Raw genomic sequence first — 24,459 nt, 5'->3', positions numbered from 1 at the left:
ATTTCAAAGAAGGTAATACCATTATAAGCATGGACTTTGTTACTAGCTTAATTTATAAAGACAGACATCAGTGACTCTTTGGTCAAAACCACATTTGTTATGATAGCTGTTTAACAATACTGTTATTATTGTAAATAGAGCAATAAACTGCAGCATTTTACAATTATTAAACATGATACAGTGGTAGTGCTGTTTCACCCTATCCTGCCAGTGCCAGCTCTTTTAAAAGTCAAGCATTAAACAGTCAAGTGCAAATAAAACACAGCTTTGTAAATTAATTATTTTTTGCTTAGTGGAGATGGTGGATTTTTTTTATTTTTATTTTTTAGGCACAAAGATTAATGCCTGTTTTATTTTTTGTTTAGGGACAGCTCTGAACAGGATGAATATTTTGTATGTTGAACCTATAAATAACATGTCCATAATGATAAATGCTAAAATACATACTGCTTGCTTCTAGAAGTACTTACCTTTTGCTTTCTAGGAAGAAGCCTTGTTTAAGGCTATGTTAAAGGAAAAATTTGATAAAGGTGTTTTAAAAGTGACAGGAACGGTGTTGTTTTTTGACTTGTGCTTAGTTTTCTTGGTGATTATGAAGAAATGTGCATCCTCCACCAAAATGAGTATGACCCTAAGCCTACTGAAGATGGTAGTTGTCTTTTGATGGATTTCAGGGGGGTTTGGATCAGACTGTTTATTGATTACCCCATGGATTGCTTGTAGTAGCTGTACTTTATAGCCTGCTAATTTGTTTAAGATATAGCTGTCAAAAGGCAGAATAACATGGTTTAATAAAGCATTCCCCTATTTGACCTGGGGTAATTCAAAGGGTGGTTTTGTGACATACCATTCCCGGTGACAACCCATGCCAACCTCTGCAAGTCCCTTTCCCATCACTCCCCCTAATTCTCTCCTTTCACTTTCCCATTCCTGTCCCTTCTCTGGAGCTGTCTGCCTACCAAGGCATGTGTTTTCTTGACTTGAAAATTAGATATTTCAAGGAGACCAGACCCATTTTTAAGGTTACACTATATATTGCAAAACAAAACCATAGAGGAGAGAGACACTGGAGGATTTTTTAGTGCATTAAGTTTTATGACTGTAGAAATGACAACAAATGACAGTTATAAATAAATCATAGAATCATATAATGGCCTGGGTTGGAAGGGACCTTAAAAATCATATAGTTCCAACCACCCCCACTGTAGACAGGGACACTTTTCACTAGACCAGGTTGCTCAGAGCTCCATCCAACATGGCCTTGAACACTTCCAGGGATGGGGCATCCACTTCTGTAGACAACCTGTGCTAGTGCCTCACCACCCTCACATAGTAGATAATTTCTTCCTAATATCTAATCTAAACCTGCTCTCTTTTGGTTTGAAGCCATTCCCCCTTGTCCTGTCACTACACGCTCCTGTAGAAAGTCTCTGTCCATCTTTTTTGTAGACTTCCTTCAGGTACTGGAAGGCTGCGATTAAGTCGCCCCAAGGCCTTCTCTTCTCTAGGCTGAACAATCCCAACTCTCTCAGCCTTTCCTCATCAGAGAGCTGCTCCATCCCTCTAATCATCTTGACGTCCCTCGTCTGGACTTGCTCCAACAGGTCAATGTCCTGCCTGTGCTGGAGACCCCAGAACAGGATGCAGCACTGCAGGTGGGGTCTCACAAGAGCAGAGTAGAGGTCAGAATCACCTCCCTTGACCTGTTGGCCACAATGCTTTTGATGCAGCCCAGGACATAATTGGCTTTCTGGGCTGCAAGCTTACACTGCCAACTCATGTGCAGCCTCTCATCCACCAGCACCTGGAGGTCTTTCTCGGAAGGGCTGCCATTGATCTGTTCATCCCCCAGCCTATAAGTGAAAACATACAGAGATTTCAAATATTTGTGGTTGTTTTGTGCCTCAGTAAAATGGTCTGTGTACTTACATTCCAACCGTTTTTTCACTGCATCACCTTATGTCTGAACCAATTTCATATCAGCATCTCTGGGACAGGGGCATGAGGCGCATCAGGGGGCTATCATAGCTTGCAGCAACAGCCTTCAACATCACTTGATTGTTACAACTGAAAAATCAGTGGATGTTTTTATGTAGGTACTGAACAATAGCAGGCAGTTCGAGGTCCTTTCCCTATATTTCTCTCATGAGTCTAAATTAAACTGTTTGGTGCTTTGCTATGAGTCATGGTATTCATGTGAATGAATGGAAGTCACAGTGTTGTTTAAATGGAAGAGACCAGTCTTGTTGACTACAGAAAGCATAAAATCATAAGCTCAGAAAGACCAAAAATGCAAGAACAGAAGATAGAGGTTTATCATAGCTGGCATCATGGCTTTTAAGTCATGGGAGGCTTTGATACGCCGTTATTTAATGCATGAGTTTGACAACACTGAGATAAAGTTTCTGATATAAATCAGTTCATCTTCCTCTCCCTGAGGCTATTTTACTGTGAAAAGAGGTAAGAGGGGGAGGAAAGGGTAACTGTGCCCAAGGAACACTGCTTTTCCACAACTCCTCTGCTACTTCTATCTTCATCCTCTTCCTCACAAGTGTTAGATGCAATTTACCATTTTTCTGGTGGATTGTAATAAGTACTTTTATCTACATCATCACTACCATCTTTTCAGTAATAAAGGGAAATTTTTTGAAATTAAATTTCATCGCTTTTCATGTTTCTGTTTTTACTTTCCTTAAGTTAGTTGGTTGAATTTTCCAGATTTCAGTGTAGTGTTAGAGACGGAAATCCAAAGTAGGCTAAATCAGAAATGTCTCTCTATTTCAAATTCTGACCTATTAAGATTAAAATATGTGGTTAATTGATAGCACCCTTCTTTACAACATATATTGTAATGTGGTTTTCAATGAAGTAATTTTCTTTCCTGAACTAAGCATTTTGTGCAGAGAAAGTTCATTATATTCAGGACTTAGAATTGCATTCCACATAACAGATACGTCAGTGGTAATTGCTGAAGTTCAGGAGAACTTTGCTGAGTAGTAAATGTCAATGAAAAATGTCAATACTGTCTGTACGGAATAACCTCTGAATGTGAGCATTATCACAAGCTTTTATGAGAAAAAATTAATCACTTGGAAGGGGAATACACCAACTTAGAAACCACCACACCAAATCAGATCCAACGTCCATTATTGCTGCATTTTGTATCTGATAGGCCTGTTTCCAGTTGTTTCAGAGAAAGGTCAGAGAGACCACACGATCAGTTGTTTACAAAATATTCTTTCTTGGGGAAGATTTATTTCTACAACCCTTTTAATTAGAAAAAACATAAGTGCTCTTTTTTTCCTCCCTTCATTTAACTACACTTTCCCTAACAGTCTTGAATATTACTGATAACTTCTGGTATTTTTTTTTTCCTTAAAAAGCAGCACAATAAGAACCTAGAAGTTCTGTAGGTTCCTCCCTTCTGTCTTCCTGTCATTGGCTGCACGCATAAGCAAAGATCTTAATGAATATGTATAATATGGATTCTTCAAGTGAAAACCGTAGACTGATGGTTGTCTTTCCCTTCCGCCTCATCCAGTGTAGTAAATGGGAATGTCTCTCTGTGTGTATCTTACTCTTATTCCGCAAAGGGAAAGGACTCCCATGTTTCCGGAGTAGTATAATTTTCCAAATTACTTTTTAATAATTTGTAGACTGAGAGTTGGTAAGTGGCATCTGAAGGAGCTGGAATAATTCCCAGCCTAGGACATAGGAAGAAAAGATTGCAGCTTGGAAAGGAGTCATCTGTTCTGCCCGTGCTCCTCCTAGGAAGCTTGCCGGGGGCAGCTAAGGTAGCCTGCCACTTCTTTCATTGCCCTCTCCAAGAGCTAACCCTTTGGGAGTGAGACAAAAAGAGCAGCAGCTCTAAAGTCAGTGCCACATAGCTGTAGGGGTCTGTAAGCATCTCCAGGGGCTGGCTTTGTGTAACCAATGACTTTGTTGTACAAGCCATAGAAATCCGCATGGCCTTTGGGACACCTGGAATTTTTTGCCCGTGGCCAGAACAGGAAGAGATATTTAGGCTTCTACTTGTGCAGGGACACTGCCTGGATGTATAAGAAGGTGGCGGCAGCAGCAGCACTGTGAGTGAAGTACAAAGTCACCACCATGTGTTGCAAAAGGTTGAGGTGCATCAGGCTGACTAAATAGGATAATGATATTGACAACAGCAGCATGCAGAACAGCAAAGCAAGGGTTAGATTTTGTCTCACCAAATGAAGCAAAGAACTAGGAGAGTGTATGATTTATTATTGCCTTTAAAAATGTGAATATTACATTGTTCAGATGGCTAACTTATGGATTTTGAGGGGCAAAGATCCCCTTCACAGGTGACCTTTCTGAAACTTCCCTTTTGGAGATTGGATCTTCAGAAGAACCACATAGAAGGTATGAACTTCGAACATTTTTTGGGAAGCTGCAGCTGGGGAGAGGATAGAGGGAGGAAAGTAAACCAAATAAATCCCCTTGAACCTCTCTGATCTCCTTCCTCCACTTTTCTTTTTAGTGATTAGCTTTGTGAATCTGTTTCTATAAGGATGCTTCTCTCCCCTGCCTCTTTTTTTTATACACTTTTATGGCTGTTGATCCTTTGTAGACTAAGAGCTTTTGCCCTGAGATTATCTTTTTGTTAGGATAGGAAAGAATTAGGGAATTAAAAGTATATTGTGAAAAAAAAGTTTTAAAAAAAGGATTTGCAAGGTTTAAAAGATTTTTAATAGTTGATTCATTTTTGGTAGAATCACAGATTATTAATTTTGAACTATTTTTCATGAGGAATTAATGAAATACACAGTGGCAGTTTTGTGTCTAATTTGAGTTTCTTGCTCTTACTCTCACCCACTTTTTTTCTGACAGATTCCACCTAAACACCAAAATTATGCAAGTTCTTACATGTATGCATCTCACTTACATGTATGCAAAAAACCACTGACCTGTAGATGTGAAGAAACTGCCAGCCAATACTCATAATCTAGCACTTTGCATAAGCAGTAAACTAATTTTAAAAATAATCATTTAATTGACTTTTTTAAAATCACATTTGCAGTCTAATTAGACTCTAGAGAAGTCTCCAGGTTACTAAAAGTATTACTATGTGACTACATAATGAAGAATATTATGTCCATTGGAATGTAGAGATGTTACAGTGATTTCTGTCAGACTCAATTTTGACAAGTCTATTTTTAATCTTGCATTTTGACATATGGCCTTTAAAGAACATATATCCTTGCATACTAAATCCTCTGCTGTGTCCCTTTGAGAACTGAATTTTAATGCACGTCCTTGGAAAAAGGAGTTTATTCTTACACAGATAGATCGTTGTCAGTGTGTACAAATGAAGAAGATAAGACTTTTGATGTGCGCTTATTTTTGTGCTTATCTTATGATTGCAACTGAAGTGGGGGATATGTGTGATGCCTATAAAGTTCATGAACTAGCTTTAAATGAAAGTCCTCAACATACTGAGGATGAAACAGAAGTACAAGCTGTTCAAGAGGAGAATGGAATGGCCACCCAAGAGAAGAAAACTGCAGACTCCAAAGATTGTTCTTTATAGGAGTTATTCAGTAGAGGGGAAACCTTACTATTACATACTTTTCGAACTTGGTGAAATTTTTACATGGCTGATATAGGAGACATTTTTATACAGCGTATCTGAGTTGGCTCAGACTACAAGAGCAAGTCCTACAGCATCCAAAGCGCAGGTAGTAGAGTCAAGGTGCCTAAAACCCTGTGTGCAACACACAGAGCCTGTTGGTCTGTTTGTGTGTGTGACAAGCCAGGGTAATTTCTGAACAATAAAACTGCTCCCATACCTGGCTGAAAATTCACCTCTGTGAGCTCCATCTGTTTAAAATTGGGCCTTTAGCCCAAACTAGTTGCCTGTAGCCATGCTGAGGGTGGGAGGAGCTATTTGCAACTGTTCCTCTGATTTCAAAAAGCGTCTAGACGTATTTTGTGCTGTGGTACCTCATGCCCTGAGACAGGTTGAAGTGAGTCTCCTCTTTGGATAGGTGGCTGGCTATGCTGGCTGGAGTGACGGAGCCTCTCGGCTACAGTCTCTCACCTTGGCCCATTTGCAATTCAGAGATGAAGTCTCAGAGCTCCATCCCAGAGATCTACCAGCAGCGAGCACAGCCCATGCTGGCAGTGCCGGCCTCTGCCCACAGGAGATGGTTATTGACAGGTTGATTCAGAGCCACGGTCAGAAGCAGCACTGGTGGTGTGGCCTCATCCCTTTGATACCATGGCTTGTGCTGAGAGAGGGCTTGCTAAGACAACTCTACTTGCTTTACTGTTTTGTGTCAAATAATTGCTCGATTCAGTAGAGCAGCTATGCCGGCAGCAGAGGCTTTGACAGTGTCTGTGCCAGAGCATGGGTACTCTCTCCCCAGCACCATCAGTCTCGAGTCCCCCTATGCAGGGCAGCATGGCTCTGGCATGTCCTGCCAGCTGCAGCAGGGGCAGTCAGGGCTCTCTGGGGGAACAGGAGCACCTGGTCAGGGCACAGGGCACATAAATCTAGTTGAAAAAATACAAGTATTCCAAATAAATTATTTGCAAAATACCTATAAAATTTATCTAGCAAGTCGTATTAAGTTAGTCCTTTCTTCTTTTTTCCCCTTACCAATATCCATCTTCCCTCCTACAACCTTCTGGCTGCAGCTATACGGTGAGTTATGTATTCACCACCCCCATAAACAGCTTCCCTCCTCCCCCTCACTGTTTTCCTAAAAAGCAGAGAGATGTCTTACTGTCCTTCCCTTTAGTCCTGCTTGTTACCGGCAGCATCTGAGGAGCAGGAGAGGACAGTGATAAACTAGTTAATTTTCACCTTTTTTTTTGCTGCATGGTGGTGCTGCAGAGGCGGTGGGCTGGGGCCTGCCGGGACGCAGTACATGTGTGAATCATGTCCCCAGGCGAACTTTAATCTGGCTGGTACGGATACCAAAACATCAGCTTGGCTCTGCGAGTGTGGGCGTTTTTGGAGGGGGGGATATAACTGATGCTGAAGAGAGTGTCATCGTATTTTTACTGCGATGTTACCCATCGTATCTAGACCAGAGCTCACATCTCTGTGTCCAACTGCACTGCAATTATGTCTTCATTTTCTGTGTGGATAGAAGAATGCAACCGTTCAGCATTTTATGCTTGGTTTGTTTCTGCTGCGTAATTTTCTTCTCCTCTTTTCAAACATTCCTTTCCCCCTTATAATTTACGATATTTTTGCATTTATCGAGGAGGAATTTCTGCTTAACTGTAATTTAAGTTTTATCTTAAGGGCCATGTTTATTAGCAGCATACATTTGCTTTGTAACTTTTCAGTGAAACTCATATTAGTGTTTCTTTGTCCCAAGGAAAATCTAAAACAAATGATATTGTTCTAGTGATACAAAAAAGGGAAGAAATAAATGCTATAGCAGCATAAATGCATTATTTGGTTAACCAGCATAAATATTTAGATGTATTAAATGACAATTAACAACATGACCTTGAAAGATTGGATAGAGCTTTAAATAGAAAAGATTTTTAAAGTCATATTTTACTGATTTTACCACACTAAATATATTCTCCCTTTAAATAAATAAAAAAAGGGGACGAACCTTTGAATTTGAAACATTCTGGTTATATGGTATATATTCCTGGCAGGACTTTTTAATAACTAATGCAATTTTACAGAAGCAAGTGGTTAATTGTCTGGCAGAAGTTCTGACTCAATTTCTTCTCCTATCAGTCTACTTCTTAAATATATTAAATAATGTGTGAGGACACAAATATAGCCAAACAGTCTGCACTTTGGACTGCTGCTGTCTGAATTACTGTGCTGCATGCACAGTACCTTAAGAAGAGTAGCCTCTTTGGCCGCCCATCCAAATCATTATAAAATCACATCTGCCATCACTTATACTGTTCCAGTGGCACATGGATATGTCTTTGGCATCTGACCAATCAATTTTCTATTCCAGATGCAGTAAGCAAAAATCATTCTGCATTAGTCTGTGCAGCTCAGTATCCATCAATTGTCTAACCTTGCAGATATAATAATAATTACAGTAATACTAATAATAAACCCCACAAATCTCAAGCCACTGGCTGCAGAGACTTTTCTTAATGAGGAAATGAGTGAATCTTTGTTGGAACATTTATTTCTTAAAACAATTTCCATCAGTCTCTAATTATTTAAAACATAATAGTGGCATTGTGTTCCGTAACAAAGAACAGAGATGCTCATAGATTGGATCAGATAGTCTAGTTCCAAAAAAGCAGATAAGACTGGAAAGCAAAAGTAATAGTGTTCAGACATCTGAAAGAAAAATACCATTACTCTTTAAATGAATGTGTTTTTCTTAAGGAATGATAATAAAGCCAATAATATTGAACTGAGGACAGTATATAATATAGTACTTGAAAATACAATAATCTTCAGAATTCAAGAACTTCATCTCATTTCTGAATGCATCTTCCTCTTAACTTTTTTTCTTTATTGACTGAGTTACTTAGAGCTAAGATAATGCTGTGAAGGACTTCCGATACAAAATAGCCCTAAGTGAATGTTATGCATTATTAATAAAAACTCAGATAACTCTCTAAAACAAGATGATCCTAAAGCATTTAACATTTAATCAGCAAAATTTATCTCATGTTCTGCTTTTTGAAAAGCATCAAGGAAAAGAAAAAAATTAATAGCTGTAAGAATGAAGGATGTATGTGAATGCCTGACCTTTCATTACTAGATACACAATGCCCCAACCTGAAAATGAAAATGCCAGTGCTGTAAGATTATGAATAGCAGCTGTAATGATTTCTAATGCTTCAGTGAAATGAAAATGAAACTCTGAACATAAAAGATTATGGTTAATTTGTCCTATAATAAAAATATCTTTAAGATTTTCTCATCTTTCGTGATCTTTCATCCTCTTTAATATGTAACTCCCATAAATCTCTTTTGCAATAGTACAGATACCGACATTGCTTCTCTACAGTTTCTGAAATGTTCAACTATCTTTTCTTTAACTTCCTTATTTCCAATTTAAAATATAATTTTAGAGCACATGATTTGCTTGTTTCTCAACAAGTTTACACTAGTGTTTATTTTAATTCATTGTTGTAATTATTTATTCAAAGTGTTTGGCATTAGATAATGCATTTTATTGAAAGACTCTTTTTATTATCTCTTAACTGCCATACTACCTAGAATGACCAAACTTCACTATACAAAAATCTGCATAAGCATATACTGTAGATCTTCTCTGACCAAAGTATGCCCCCCTATGACAAAAATCAGAGTAATGCAGGAAACTGCGGGGAGAATAGAAGCACTAATCAAGCAATATTTGCATTATATTAATATCAGTATATCAAGTGCCTAACTTTTGTCAAGACTAGGAAGGCAAACGAGCTCTGCTAGAGGCAGAGTTTCATTGTGGAAGACAGCAGTGTTGCTTTTCCTGCTGCCAGAAGATGCTGTGACCATCCCAGCAAGTGAATGGTTCCTTCAAATCCATAAGCAGTCACTTGCCAGTCTAGCTTTGGATTGATGGTTTATCGTAGCAGAGCTGCACATTCCTTGCTCAATCACTGGTGCAGTTTTAACCTGGGCACAGTCACATCTCTGTAAAAATAGCCATTAGACATGCCATGAAGTTTTTGACTTCTGGGATAAATTTATGTTGCTCTGTCACTTAAAACAAAGAGAAGTAACCAAACATCTATTAAATGAAAACTTTCACTTTTCATGGGGCATGAGAGGTCTGCTGCAGCCATACTAGAGAAAAAAAATTATAGAGTAAAGTGATGATTGTTACTTTCTAACACAGTGTCAGCAAAACCAGACATTAAAAATAAACCATTAGAAGACAGAATTTATTTTCTAAGTGAAAATTTACATTGTGTCTCTTTGAAAGAAAAAAAAAAGGAAGCCAACTAGGCTTCATTATGTGAATATTAGAATTACACTTACTCCCTGAAACATCCTTTTCAATTGCTAGATCATATTGTTAATCTCTCTTTTACACTGAGATAAGTGAATGGAATAACACCAATTTCCAGGGTTTGGAAAGTTGCCTCATCATTTCCTTCAGTCTTTAAGCTTTATTATTTTGTCTGTTTCCACACTTGAAATAAAAACTCAAGTGAATATGTGACTGCATCAAGATGTCTAAACAACTGCTGGAAATTCAGTAGTGCATAAGAAAGCTTCTTGTAATCTAATTCGGATAATATAGAGGAACATATGGGACCTGTACAGAAAAGTACTTGAGGTGTTGTAGTCCTTTGTTTCTCCCTGATAAGTGAACTGTGAATTCAGTTTGACCATCCGGATGTATTTACAAAAATTTAGAAATTGTTCTAGAAAATAGAAGAATGTTGTAATGACATTTAGCATTTTTCAAATTAAATTTTGTATGCCCATGAATACTACTGTAGTGAAATCATAATGGCTCCATTTTTGAAGGTTGAAGATAAAAAATGACAGAGTAATTGGAATAGGTTTCATAACCATTGCTGGGTCTGTGGTGGCTGCATCAGAGAATTGGTTCATGCCACTGTTTCAAAGCATAGTCTGTCATGTCAGCATTGGGTTGGATTTTGAGGAGTGGTTAGGAATTAACATGTTGTGCAATTTGTTCTGCAGCCTTTGTGTTTCAGTACCGTCCAAGTTCCTGGATGTCCCATATAAGAATGTTAGCGCAAAGGATGAGTGATCCCAAAGTAATTGCTTTGGTTTAACTTAACTGAGCAGGGTAGTGCTCAGTGTGGGCAGTGGGCAGCTGTTGTGGGCCTGTCAGATTTTGTGTATGGACAGCTGCAGAATGGGAAAACAGAATTGCACTCATGTCCTGGTTTCGGCCAGGACAGAGTTAATTTTTTGCAATACCTGTGAGGGGGAAGAGCCTGGAGCTGTGTGAGTGTGTCTGTCTTATTCTGTATCACCTCACATCATTACTGGGGGTTGGAAGTGAGGGACTGACTTTTCTGAAGAAGGTGGGTTTAGTTTGCAGTTGGGGGAAGGTGTGCCAAGGGGAGGTTCTGTCTGCCATTGTTTTTCTTTGTCCTGGGCTCGATGAGCATTTTGCATGTAAATCACCTCTCTTTGTACACTTTTGTGATTAGTATTGTTGCTGTTACTGTTCATTTTCTTATCTCATTGCTGTTTCCAGTAAATTGTTTTCTTAACCCATAATCTTTGCATTTTGTGTTTCTAGATGGAGGCAGGGAGGGGGCAGGGGGAAGTGAGTGCTGGTGGGGTTTCGGTGAGAGCACTAAATTTGGGAACAACTTAGCTCACGTAGAAACTCTGTCTGAAAGGGCTTGCAGAAAATGCCCATGAAAATGCCATTTAAAAGTCATTACAGTCTGATGGAAGGAGTGTAGTGTGACAAATAAAGAAGAGAAATTTTCAGGGGAGTACAACTGACCTTTCCGTGGTGAGATCAACCTCTTCTGTAAATATTTTACTTTGATAGTATTGAATAATAGCTTCATAGCACCATTTCTAAAGATGTGTCATCAATAGACATCTTGAGACTGGCTTATATTACATTTTGTTCATTACACTTTGAAAATTAACTTTTCCTCAGAGCTTTTGAGACTTTGGCAGTTAATGATAGGAAAACTAGCACTGAAACATTGGCCTGGATGAATGACCTGAGAGACCAATATTATCCCATTTTATCTGTCTTTGATCCTTTAAAACTAATGTGCAGAAAGTCTAATTAGAAGAGGACAGCTGAACAATTAATTAATAGGGGAGTAAGCACTACATTTTTTCCTTGGCTGTACGGCATCTTCATGCAGCATGAAGTGATTAATGCTGTGATGGTGCAGCAGTGGCATGCTCATAGTTGACTTGATGAAAGTCTCAGTCCATCAGATATACACACATGCTCATCTGGCTCTTGTGGGTTTTTTTATGCTGGCCAAAATGAGCAAATACTGATTATGTTGGATCAGACAACTCTGGTATTTGTACCTTCTAATACATCCTCTATTCCATCTTGAAGTTTAACCCCAAGTGCTCTCAGGAACCGAATGAGGCTGTCATAGATTTGTGGAAGTAGGAAAATGGTTGTCTAAGGAAGGTGCCTCAGTCAATGTTGAGTTTTCTGCATATTGCTGATATTAAGAAGTGCACTCAAAAATTGATTGAAGGCCAGTGTAGTAAGGAGCAGGTAACATTGCTCATCAATTCGATATCAGTGTAATGCTGCTGTTGCTTTTCAAGTAGTTTTACTCTTGTACACTTTTGTACAGCATGTACAATTATTAACTGTTTCACCAACATTTTGGTAACTCAAAGGTAATGCAAAGTAATAGCCTTAACTATAAAGGTAGTACTCTAAAGTTGAGAATATAAGCAACTGGACAACTCTGAGTATTTGTTTGGAGGAGGGTTATTTTGATGAGGTAAATACAGCTCTTCATATAGCACTAAAATTCCAAGAACAACAACTTTATAGGGCTCACCTTGTCACAGTGCTAATAAAGGAGAAAACAGACTGAATTTGGTACATGTGAAAGCTTGACAGATGGACAACCTTAGAGAATGGGAGGCTTTTTTATTCTCAAAGCCTTTATTTGCAGAGATATCTGCGGTGGCATCTCCTGCATGAAAGCCCACCAGTGTGCCACGGCCCTGATCTGAAGGGACCACTTCTTTCAGAGGAAGTAAGCATAATTCAGCCTGCAGACACATTCTCTCCTTGACCCCTTGTGGAGACTACCAGCAAAGGTTCCAATTAGTGTGAGCTGCAGACTGTGACAGTTTTAAAGACTGACTTTCACATTATGCCAGGCCTTTAAAATAAGGAAGAACATTTATACAAAACACAATTTGCTTTGACAGAAATTTTCAGTATGCTATTATTGAAGTTATTTATGTTGGAATCAGAGCATCTTTTCACTCATCTCTGTTTCTGCTGCTGTTTGATTCTGCAGTGCTGTAATAATCCCATGCTTATCTTGTTTTATACTTTATGTGGCAGTGGTCATTTCAAACATCCATTACTTGCGTAGTTTTTAGGGCTCAGACATTCAAACAGGAATCTTGCAAAATTCCCAGGTTATTGCTTTTGCTGCTGCAAGCCCTCACATACTTGATGGCAAACTTAAATTTTAAGGACCTTGTAAAGCAGCAGGCTATGCAAATTAAGCTGCAGGGTTCAGGAGTTCACAAGTTGAATTTTCTTAGATGTCAAGAGTATTTCACTGCATTGACAACTAGGCTAAGGACAGGTAATACCATTAACATCAGTAGACAGAGCAGCCACAGCTTTTCAAATGTGACTGTGTTCTTTCTGCCTTCTGTTACTAAGGATTACAATGCACCCTCTCTATCTCCAGAAATAACACCTGAATGCCATGATCTTTGTGTTCTGTGCTCTGTCATCCCCAGAAAAAAAAACATCGTCCAAGCTGATGCTCCCTTTCATCTCTTAAGTTGTTCCTCATGTGTCTGAACCCAAAGCTTGGCACTCTGGCCTCATGTCCCCATCTTCTATATCTATATGCCATGCACTCTTTTCCCTCTTCCCCAAAGTGGGACCCCAGATCTCACTTCTGTGGTGGCCTACCTTATTTCATGAGCCTCTTGCTACACTTCGTGCCTGCTGCGCTCCTGCAGCTGTCTTCTGATGTGGAGTTGGGGATGTAATGCCATGTGTAGCATACCCTGCCTTGCCTGCATAGCGTGATGTCAGGAACTCCCATCTCTAGCTGTGTACAGGATCTTCAGAGAGACTACAGAGGTCAGTGCAGCCAACTGGACAAGCAGAGACTGAAATCCCACTGACACTCTTCAAGCAGTTTGTTGTGCCAGGTATTGGCAGCCCCTTGAGAAAGGATAATTTTCTGTGTTCCCCTAAAAATTGTCTGGAAAATATCCTCCTCCTAGGCTTGAAGAGGTCTGATGCTTCACCTGCTGCTAAAACAGTGATTACCCATGGGTAGATGTAACCAAGAGGACAAAAGCGATTTGCCCACAGTAGCACAGCTTCCAGCATGGTGTAATCTGTTGTACTTGTTAGTTTGTGTGTGTGTGTGTGTGTGCTGTGTGATAACAGCTGAGAATGAGGAAACTCTGGGTTAAGATGCGTCTACTCTGTGCCACCAAGGTCCTACCAGATGTCTCCAGCCCCAGAAATAAATCTACATGGATCTCTAGGGAAAACTGTTCTTTTCTACAGGAACTATTGGCCATGATAGAAGCCTGGAGAAATGAAATTTGGACCTTCCCTAGGTGAAGATAAATACTGTAGAACAGGTTTTATGTAAAAATGTATATATAGAGCTCAAATCAAAATGATCCTTAGTTGGAACTAGATGATTTTAAGGTCCTTTCAAACCCAAAATTTCTATGATTCTGTAATTCATTCTGTGAAGTAATTAGAAATGTGATACAATAGAGTGACTTTGCAAAATCTTTGTTCATTATTCCTGCATTAATCTTCATAATATTGAAAGACATTCAAACATTGAATGATTTTTCTCTAACCTAGATCTTAGAATTTGAAGATAATTTCCACAGCTCTGAATAGGGCATTTGAGGTAACCTGTTACATTTTGTAGTTAGTTTTTGACCCACTGATTTCCATTTCCTTACTTCAAAAATGTAGTGTGAAACATACTGCAGGTCATGGCGTCAAACTCCACAACTGCGAAATTCAGACCTTTCTCGTTTAATAGTGAGAACCAAAGTGAAACAGGTGGTCCTAAAATAGCAGAGAACAAAGCATTTCAAAACGATTTTCAGAATTTGATGTTCATTGTAAGTGAAACAGAGCTTAATTATAGTTAAGAGAAAGATCTTTCTGAATTGCATTCCCTGTATATCATATTATTATTTATTACATATCAATTCTTAAGTCGTTCATCTTCAGTGGGAGAGAAATCGAGTACTCCTCTTGTATGTAAAACTGCTAAAAGCTTTTAAATGAGCATAAAAAATAATTTTTCATTCTCCCTTCTTAAGGACAATATATGCATACTTTCTCTTTATTCATATGCTATATTTGCTGTAGGATGCATACAAAGAACAGACCCACTTACTCCATTTGTCTCAGACACTGGGATTGCCCCATGTCCCTTGCCTTTCCTCCCTTCCAGCTCACGAGAAGCAGAAGAGAGACAGTGATTTCCAGCCTCAAGTTCACAGATAAAGTCAATGGCTCGCGTTGTAGCTGAATGTTAACGCCTCATGTAGCTCCAGATGCATGATACTTAGTGATACAACTTTAACCTTTATAATACGACATAATTTGATTCTCAAACCATCTATATTCTCTCCTTGTTACAGCCTAGGTAGATGTAAGGAGTAGAGAGAACAGACAAATATAATCACCACGTGGGACACGGAGAAGGACAGAGAGATGAATCACAAATTCCCATCAGAGTTTTCAGATTTTAGCCGCCTTCTCACCGTCTGATTGTAATGTCAGGAAATGAAAAAAATGTGATGATATTTTACTGTTAGCTGGTCAGATGACAGAGCGCCCAAAAAGTCCTCAGCTTGTTGTCCAAGCTTGGAGTTGCAGATTTTTTGTCTTGAGTGACTCTAAAAAAATGAATAGATTTAAGATAGAAATAATTAGGCAGTTGTTAAGTGAGTATGAAAGGTAATAAAATAACTATAATATATTTTTTTTAAAAAAAGATTCAATCACATTTTAGAGGAGAAAAGACATTTCAGAAGGAAATTAAGACTGCAATTGGTTTTTTTTTAACCTTTGCCACTAGGTTTCAGAAGTTGTTTAAAAGAAGTACCTCACATTCAAGTATGGTAACATACCTAGTTTATGTAATCTGTACTGTCTATATGTTCTGCTGTCACATAGACATGCCTATGTCCACGTACATTTAAGCTACAAAACTCACAGATCACATGGTCAGTGATTCCATTGCTTTTTCATTATTGCGACATTTACGGTACATGGTACAATTGACCATCTCCAGTGCTGTGCAAGATTTATAATATAGATTTATAGGATTTGCTAACCATACTGGAAGTAGAAAAGATGTGCTGTCCTGTGGAGTTTTGTCATCATTAGTTGAGAAAGTTTTAAAACGAGTGGGGAAGTCGTGACCCAGTACTGCAGATCAAAAAACTGCTAATTAAATATTTATTTCTTCTGTAACTGTGCTGTGTTTTGCCTGTAGCATGACTTTTATAGAAAATGTTTACTCTATTGATGAGGGGTCTGTATGTAGTGCTTGACACCAACTTTATGTATGTGTAACATTCATGTGTCCTGATACTCCAAAGGGCCTTATAGCCTCAAATGTTGAATGAATGGTCCAGGGTCTAGCATCCTTCCAATGCAAGTGATTATCCTGTAGGAAAGTCTTGTCCACGAAATATATTCTTTTGACCTTTCATTAAAAAAAAAAGAATTTGTTAATCTAGAATGAATCTTGCCTACACTGGGCACCTGTAAAACATTTTCAGGAGAAGCTGCTTTTCATTTTTTAAGGCAACTTTCTAAGGTAGCTGGACTACAGGACTCCTGTAGTCCAGCAATCTTATGCTGCATGAGAAGCATAAATTAGTGGGTTGAAAGTAATTGAAAAGGTCAATTGGGCATGGTGTAATTATCCCAGGGCTTCAGTTCATCCCATAACTTTTGTCTACTTGTATGCCTAGGTTAATATAGCAGTCACAGTTGGATAGATGTGGATAGCTTAGGTGCGGTTGTGAGATTCTTGAAATAAATTACATTTCCTATCATGCATTTTTAGATTCCCAAAAAATGTGGTAGGTAGAGTAGCAATAAAGTAGACAGTAGACTGTTGTTACCCAAAACAGAAAGAGCATTACTTTTTTTTTAAGCTATAAACTCTTAGAGAAAAACAATGCAGAATTATAAAGAATAATTGTGAATATTTCCAAAACTTTAGCTTGCGGACCTTAAAATTGAACTATAAATTTTCAGAATGATGAACACTGTATATGAAGCCTGTTTCATGATTGAATAAATAATGTCTAGAATTTAACTTTGGAACATGTTTTATTGAAATGAAAAATAATTGTGGGAAATTCCTGAAAGTAGTTGTAATTATATCTCAAGGGGACAAAATTATGCTGTTTTGTGGCAGAACATATTTTTTCACCACATATAGCTCCTCATTAATTTTTTTTAACTTTCTAAATTACTTTTATTTCAGTTGTTCCAGAGCCAGACAGGCAGCCAAAACCATCAGTCTCACCTTTTGAAAAGTCTGTCTATAATCTTTTAGTGTAATGCTACAAATATCTAATAAGACAAGTAAAAATTGAAGCTTAACAAATTTTTTCTTTAGGCAGGGGATATTTGGGGAGACCTTGTCCCTTGCACGACTGATGGCTTTGACGAAAGTTGAATTTGCTATCCCTGTTGGTATTCAGTGATATGTTGGCTTCATCAAGTATAGCCTGGCCTTCCAGACTGGGTTCTGACTGGGCCTTCTGTCTCCCCTCTATTTTCTTTGCTTTTTGGCTTTTTAATTTGCATATCAGAGATGTGAATATGCATATAAGGTGACACTGTATAATACCAATACAGCGTGATTTTTTCAGTTAGTTCTGCTGAACAGGTCAGACATGCCAAATCAGTTTCATGTCAGTTAGCCAGGCAATAAATCACATAACCAATTCGTGTTTGAAAGTAGTAGAACCAACAGAAATTCAATTCCATCTCAACAAAATGGCAACTGACTTTTTCTTAGCTGATATTGCCCTCAGGAGCCATCTGACCAAGAAGGTAATTCAAAAGATACTGACTCGTATTGGCTTTTCTTCCATCTTCTTCCACTTCACCTTTACTTTTCCCCACTTATCCACCACCCCCAAGTACCCACCAGTAGTCAAAATATACATGTGCCATTTGTCTAGATCTCTTGATCATATCAAGATTCCTAATAATTTCTTCTCTTTATCCTATAAATCAGTTGGGCTTTTTTAGAGCTGCTCATATGTTTTCCATTTACTAATTTCATCCTAAGGAGGAGCTTTTTAAATTGAAAGAAAAACCTTTCCTTAGCAATCTTGTAAAAATGTAAAAATTCTAATGGGGGTATTCAGCGAACATTAATCCTTTTCCACCCATTTAAAAAGGTGAGCTAGAGAAGAAATGGGGACTAAATTTTGTCCACATTTTTGTTTTGAAAAAAACACTGCTGTCTTCAAATAGATTTGGCTTTAGGCGTACAAGAGCTAGATGGTATAAAAAGTGACTTGGATTTGTAAATTAGATGAAAGAAATTAGTAGTCTGTAGATACTGAACTAATATGATTATATCAAAGGTTATTTCATTCTTGCTAGAGACAACAGTTATTGCAGCATGAAGGTCTCTGATGAAGCAAAAAGTTTGTAGTATAGACTGTAAAGTCAATTCGATTTTCTAGATTGGAAGAAACTTATTTCTTAATATCCATTGTTATTTTGGTCTATTATTAATCTCTGTAATTCTCTGCTATGTCATTGTAATAAATATTTTGCCATATTACTGCAGTTTTTTCCATTAAAAAGAAAAGCTGGTGATCTGTAGTGAATAAAAGTATGAATCTTTACTTGATTTTACTTTTTTTCTTTTTATAGAAGCTGCAAAGAATCAATCCTCCTTACTGTTGTTCAACCTTACCCTGTAAGTATTGTCAGTGTTTTCTGAATTAGTTTCCTAGCAACATATCACCTTCTTTTTCTGCCTATATTCTGTCCATGTCTCAACCTTATCTGTGCAATAAAAAGAAATAAGTGCAATAAGGGCTGTATCTCTTAAAGGTGATGTTTAAGACAGTGTTACTGTGTCCTGCAATCAAAGGCTGTATTATAAGTTAAATAACAGTAGTGTCTTTAAACTCATACCAGGGAGATCAATAGAGCAGGATGCTGAGTTTTGCTTCAGTTTCTGATTTGTTGCGGCTTCTGGGTTTTTCTTGGTTCTACCTTGGTCCCACAGAGTTATGCTGCTGTAACAAACCACCTGTACCCTGTGTGAGGGAGGGCTCTGTCTGCATCTCCAGTGCAGAACTTGTGGAGGTGAGGGGAGAGAAGAGACAGGCAGGCGATTGTGTGAGATTGGCTTGAAGTGACTGGGACAAACTGCAGCCCACTTTGGAGCTGGTTTATGTGATGTGCCTCTGTGGTTTGTGGGAGTGGATTCATGGCCTGTCAGCTCAAACCCATCTCCCATGAGAAAAGGAGAGAAGCCAAGCCAGGGGAGGAAGCGCATATGTCTCTTGCCATACATCCATGCACAGCCATGCATATGTTGTGGGCTGCTGAGGGGCTTCAGTCATGCATCAGGAGATTCAGATTCAGCAGGTTCATTCAGCTACCTGTTGGCTAGCCTGATAAACAGTAGTTTTTATTAGCAAGGAATAATTACAGCCTTTTCACCCAAGAATAGGAGGTGGATTTGGCACAAAGATGTGAAAACAAGTTTATCTGATGAAGCTGCCAAAATGTACATCTTGCTAATGCAACTTCGCCAGTGCTGTGTGCCTTTGTACTAGTCATTAGACTTTCTGGTTAGTTTTGAGGTGGCCATGTAGTTCTGCTGGTCCTGCACCCTTTCTAGAAGCTAGTCTGCACTGCAACTAATTAATGGGGAAAAAGCATGCATTCCGCACCAAAACCAGGCAGGGGCTACCACTCTGCTGTAAGGCTATTGTCAGGAAGGTGAGCTGGGATCTGGTCAACATCAGCCACCTTAAATGAAAATGCAGACATGGTCTTATTAACTGCCTTTAAAGCTTGCTGGTTTACAGTCAGTGGTTTCGATCACAGTGAACATATATATTATATGGGGGAAAAGAGATCCTCACCCGCTTTTCTTTTTTATGCAAGTTTCAACCATTGACAGACTTCATTCTTTTCTTTAAATGTCAGGTGAAGAAAGGGCATATGCTTTAGTGCAGCTATGTGTAGTCCTTAAAAGTGGACAGTAAAGTGTGGCGTTACATGTCTATGAGGTGCTGTGGCCTGTTATCACTACACTGCTGGTCTGAGAGCAAGGCTATATGTACTGAATGTAAGGGAAGCTAAAACCCAAATAAACTGTGCACTCTATGTTCAATGGAAGACCTTACAGCACAGGTACAGTCCTGCTCCAGCCTTTAACCTGGAGAAGAAGGAAAGTCATGACTGGTATCTTCTCCAAGGGCAAGTCCTGCCTAACCAACCTAGTGGCTTTCTGTGATGGAGTGACTACATCAGTGAACAAGAGAGGGGCTACACATGTCATCTATCTAGATTTCTGTAAAGCCTTTTACACAGTCCCACACAATATCCTTCTCCAAAAATTGGTGAGATATTTGATTCGTGGACTGTTAGGTGGATAAGGAATTGGTTGGATGGTAGCATCCAGAGGGTAGTGGTCAATGGCTCAGAGTCTCAGTGGACATTGGTGGCAAGTGGTCCGTATTGGGACCAGTGTTATATAATATCTTCATTAGTGACACAGACAAAGTGCATCCTCAGCAGATTTGCAGATGACACCAAGCTGAGTGGTGCGGTTGACACTCCTGAAGGATGATATGCCATCCAGAGGGACCTGGACAAGCTTGAGAAGTGGGCCCATGGGAATCTCCTGAGGTTTAACAAGACCAAGTGCAAGATGCTACACCTAAGTCAGGGCAATTCCTGGTATCAATACAGGCTGGGGGATGAACACATCAAGAGCAGCCCCGCAGAGAAGGACTTGGGGGTGCTGGTGGATGAGAGGCTGGATGTGAGCTGGCAGCATGTGCTTGTAGCCCAGAAAGCCAAATATATCCTGGCTTCATCAAAAGCAGTGTGGCAAGCAGGGTGAGGGAGGTGATTCTGCCGTGCTTCTCTCTGGTGAGACACCACCTGGATTACTGTATCCAGTTCTGGGGTCCCCAGCACCCCAGCACCAAAAGGACATGGACCTGTGTGAGTGAGTCCAGAGGAGGGACACCAAGATGATTAGAGGGATGGAGCACCTCTCCTATAAGGAAAGACTGACAGAATTGGGATTGTTCAACCAAGAGAAGAGAAGGTTTTGGAGCAACTTAATTGCAGCCTTCCAGTACCAAGAAAGATGGAGAGACATTTTACAAGGGCGTGTAATGACAGGACAAGGGGGAATGGCTTCAAACCAAAAGAGAGTAGGTTTAGATTAGATATTAGGAGAAGTTCTTCACTTTGAGGATGATGAGGTACTGGCACAGGTTGTGCAGAGAAGTTATGGATGCCCATCCCTGGAGGTGTTCAGGGCCAGGTTGGATGGAGCTCTGTGCAACCTGGTCTAGTTAAAGGTGTCCCTGTCCATGGCAGGGTGATTGGAACTAGGTGGTCTTTATGGTCTCTTCCATTGTATGATTCTATAATTCTATGATTCTATGATTCCCAGCTCTTTGGGTCCAAGCTCTCTGTGAGGCCTGACAAGGCAGAATCTGCTCCTCTCATTATGTAGCACCAAAAATTAAAAAATAACTGACTCTCCTCTAGATGTCACTGAGCTAAGGATGGCACTGAAACACTTTACTGTCCAGTCAGCCATTTGGACTGATGTGCCCATTTTATACATATATTTGTGTTGTTCCACTCTGGTATGTCTGTCAGAGTCACCCAGCTCTACCTTAACAGACAAAGAACTTTTGTATTTGGGGAGGATGGACATTTTATCTCATGTAGGCATGAAGATTGTCTCCCCAAGAATGTGCACGGAGCAGTTAGAAGACGAGATTGGTGTATGCATATTGATGACCCATTTTTTCCCCAGAGTCTGGATGCTTCAGTGGAATGAGTTAACTGGGAGAGCCTCAACTGCAGGATTGTTGCACCCTGCACATGTCATCTATTTGTGCAGTATTATTTTACCTCCCTACCTGTCTAAACCAGTATTTTATTCATTTGTCGCATCCTTCCCTTACCACTTTTCACTCCAATTTTTTCTTCAGTGAAAACAAAGGTGTGCATAGGGATGTGGAGCAGTTGGGATGCTGCCAGTGTGTGCAGCCAGATTTGGGCCCTGAAGCAATGCAAGTTTGTGCAAAGCTTGGGATGCAAAGTCTCCTGGGTATTCGAGATATACACCATCTCGAACATCTGGTCCACGCTGGTCCTCATGCTGCCACAATGTTGCTGTCAGTAGTGCCTGAGCCTATTGGGTCGCATCCCTTTCAGCTCTGAAGTCCTGGGTGTTGCTGCACTCCAGCTGTGTACCTGTCCTGGTCTTCTGCACAGGGGGTCCTCTGACAAATACAGTTTGTCTTACAGTTTGGAAACAATATTTATGTCTTCAAAAATTACAATGTATTTTCCCCATCTCTTTAATATTGCCTCCTCCATGTTTCCTTTTACTATTTTGCCAGTAAAACAGGAATGATGGAGTAGAAACCAGACAAAGGAAAAGTAAGAACTTTTAAGTAAAGACTGAATTTTTTCCTATTCTTGGCAGGAATACGTCTTTACAAACATTTCGTCAGTCTCTCTTCTTGATGGTGATTTTCCTTCTACCATTGCATGAAAAATATCTGCCCAGATGAATTACAAGAGTGCTGTTTCTTAAATGTTTTTATTAGCACTATTTAGAGTGTGTTTTGGTTTTGCATTCAGCTAAACATCCTTTGAGATTGCAGGTGAAAGTAGACATGATCTAGATTTATAGTACTCTGTAGTTCACTGAGTACTCTTTGAAAGCTTTCGCAGATCATTTTTGCTTACATCCATTGTTTTGTTTAATGCTGAAACTCATTAAAATTTCATTTTAATTATGACCAAACCAAAGCATTAGGCCATCTTTTTCACTCCATCAATATACAAATCTCTGCTGGGTTCTTATCACCATTGTTTATAAGAAAGTCACTGAGCAGTTGAAGCAGCTCAAAGTTTAGATTTCTGGAAGTGTAGCATTTGATTATAATTTCTGACCATTTTATTCTGTGAATGAACCATCATTCTGACTGTTGTCTTATTAAGTTTTAAGCATTACTCAAATCAAATAACTTGCCTATTTGATATCTCTTCAGATTTTATGTGCAGAGATCATTTGATAGCTTGCTTTCATGATTAATCTCTTAAGCTCCTTGGATGAAGTCCAGACCCAGCTGAGATCTATGGCAATTTTGCTGTGCTTTAAATTCTGCAATGGGAAAAAGATAGGATCTTTTTCTGTTTTGAAAGACATGCTTCTTGTTATAACATGCTTATATGTCTGAGACAGAACTTTTGCAGAAAAACTACAATAAATAACATTTATGGATCATAATGATTGTGGCAACAATATTACTGAGAGTCTATGGGACTAATGATGAGACTATGATTGCTATCTAAAAATGGTAAAATATAAGTAATGCAAATAGTAAAATACAATTGTCTATGATAGATCGTTGGGTTTTAAGAGAGAACCCAGATCTGATCACTAATTCAGCAATTAAATTTGTGCCAAGAGTTTAACAAAGAAATACTCCTGATGATGATCTGTCAGTGCCATGCGGTTATAAAAAATTACTGTTTGGTAAAACTTCTCTGTTTTATATCTTCCATGTCCCTACCTGCTCTTCTGCAATGCTCTTGTGAGCCAATGTAGTTGTTTCAGCCTCATTCAGAGCTATGAATTATCATATTTAGTTTGCCTTTGGGCATTATGTCCTTTTTCATTTAATAAATTTAATTCTTCCTCTTATTCACATTTTATTTGCTTCCTAAATTTTGGCTTATATAATTACTGTTAGAAATGGACCAAAAAGTCAACACATTTTTGCAGTCATGCATTTTTTTTCCTTATTTCCTGGCAAACGTATTTTATATTAAACTAATGACTATTTTTGAGTAACAAGCTTAAAATTTATTGTATATATACACTCTGTGTCTATTTAAAAACTACATTTTCTGTAGTTTTATATGTAGTATTTCTGATTTTGATACTTACTGTCACAGAACAGGTTTTCTTTTCACCTTGTGACTGTCCTATAGTGCTATAATTTTCCTTCTTTGTGGTAGCTCAGTAATACACTGTGCTCTTCTAAATACTAAATCCTTCTTTTTCTTGAGCATGAATAAAGATTTTGTTGTTGCAGCACTTCTACTGGCAAGAGCACTCAAAGAGGCTTTTTCAGCAAATAAAAACCACTTCCCTTAGAATCTCCCCCCAAATTATAGTCTACCTGCAAAAGGCACAAAGTACTAGATGTTGTTATTTTCATCAGAAAAGTTTCTCACAAAATGTAGAATTTTTTTTTCTAAGATCTATCGAAAAATGACCTGCTATAATGCTACTGACAAAAATAGTGTCTAATTTTGAGGAGTCCAGAAAATTAGAAAATCACATTTTGTAGAAAGTCTCCTCTTGTTATAGCAATCTCTTGTGTTTTGACCCTGCTGATGGGATGCCCATTTATTGCAGTCCATAGTAAGCAGGATTCAAAGTAGGGTCTTGATCTTCACCGGCATTTCCTTCAGGCAAATGTCTGCGCAATGCTTCGTTTTTCTTGTTAGCAGTTTCTCTACAGTTTAA

At 38.8% G+C, this 24,459-nt stretch overlaps 1 protein-coding gene across 5 annotated transcripts in view; it reads left to right on the top strand.

Moving 5' to 3' along the window:
* Positions 1-24,459, top strand: part of FRMPD4 (FERM and PDZ domain containing 4) — a 299,385-nt gene that overhangs the window by 250,053 nt on the left and 24,873 nt on the right. For 4 of the 5 annotated variants that reach the window (XM_039379942.1, XM_027725237.2, XM_027725238.1 and 1 more), the window contains exon 5: positions 18,573-18,618. In XM_039379942.1, the coding sequence (XP_039235876.1) occupies positions 18,573-18,618 (46 nt within the window). Of the gene's footprint in view, positions 1-18,572; positions 18,619-19,900; positions 20,282-24,459 lie in introns of those variants that run through there. The other variant, XM_039379943.1, reaches the window with a different exon arrangement.

The sequence above is a fragment of the Pipra filicauda genome, unplaced genomic scaffold (assembly GCF_003945595.2).
Source record: "Pipra filicauda isolate LSUMZ 115617 unplaced genomic scaffold, ASM394559v2 scaffold180_size1756469_pilon, whole genome shotgun sequence".
NCBI lineage: Eukaryota > Metazoa > Chordata > Aves > Passeriformes > Pipridae > Pipra > Pipra filicauda.
Note: the sequence above shows the minus strand (reverse complement) of the source record. Positions and strands in the feature narration are given on the sequence as shown.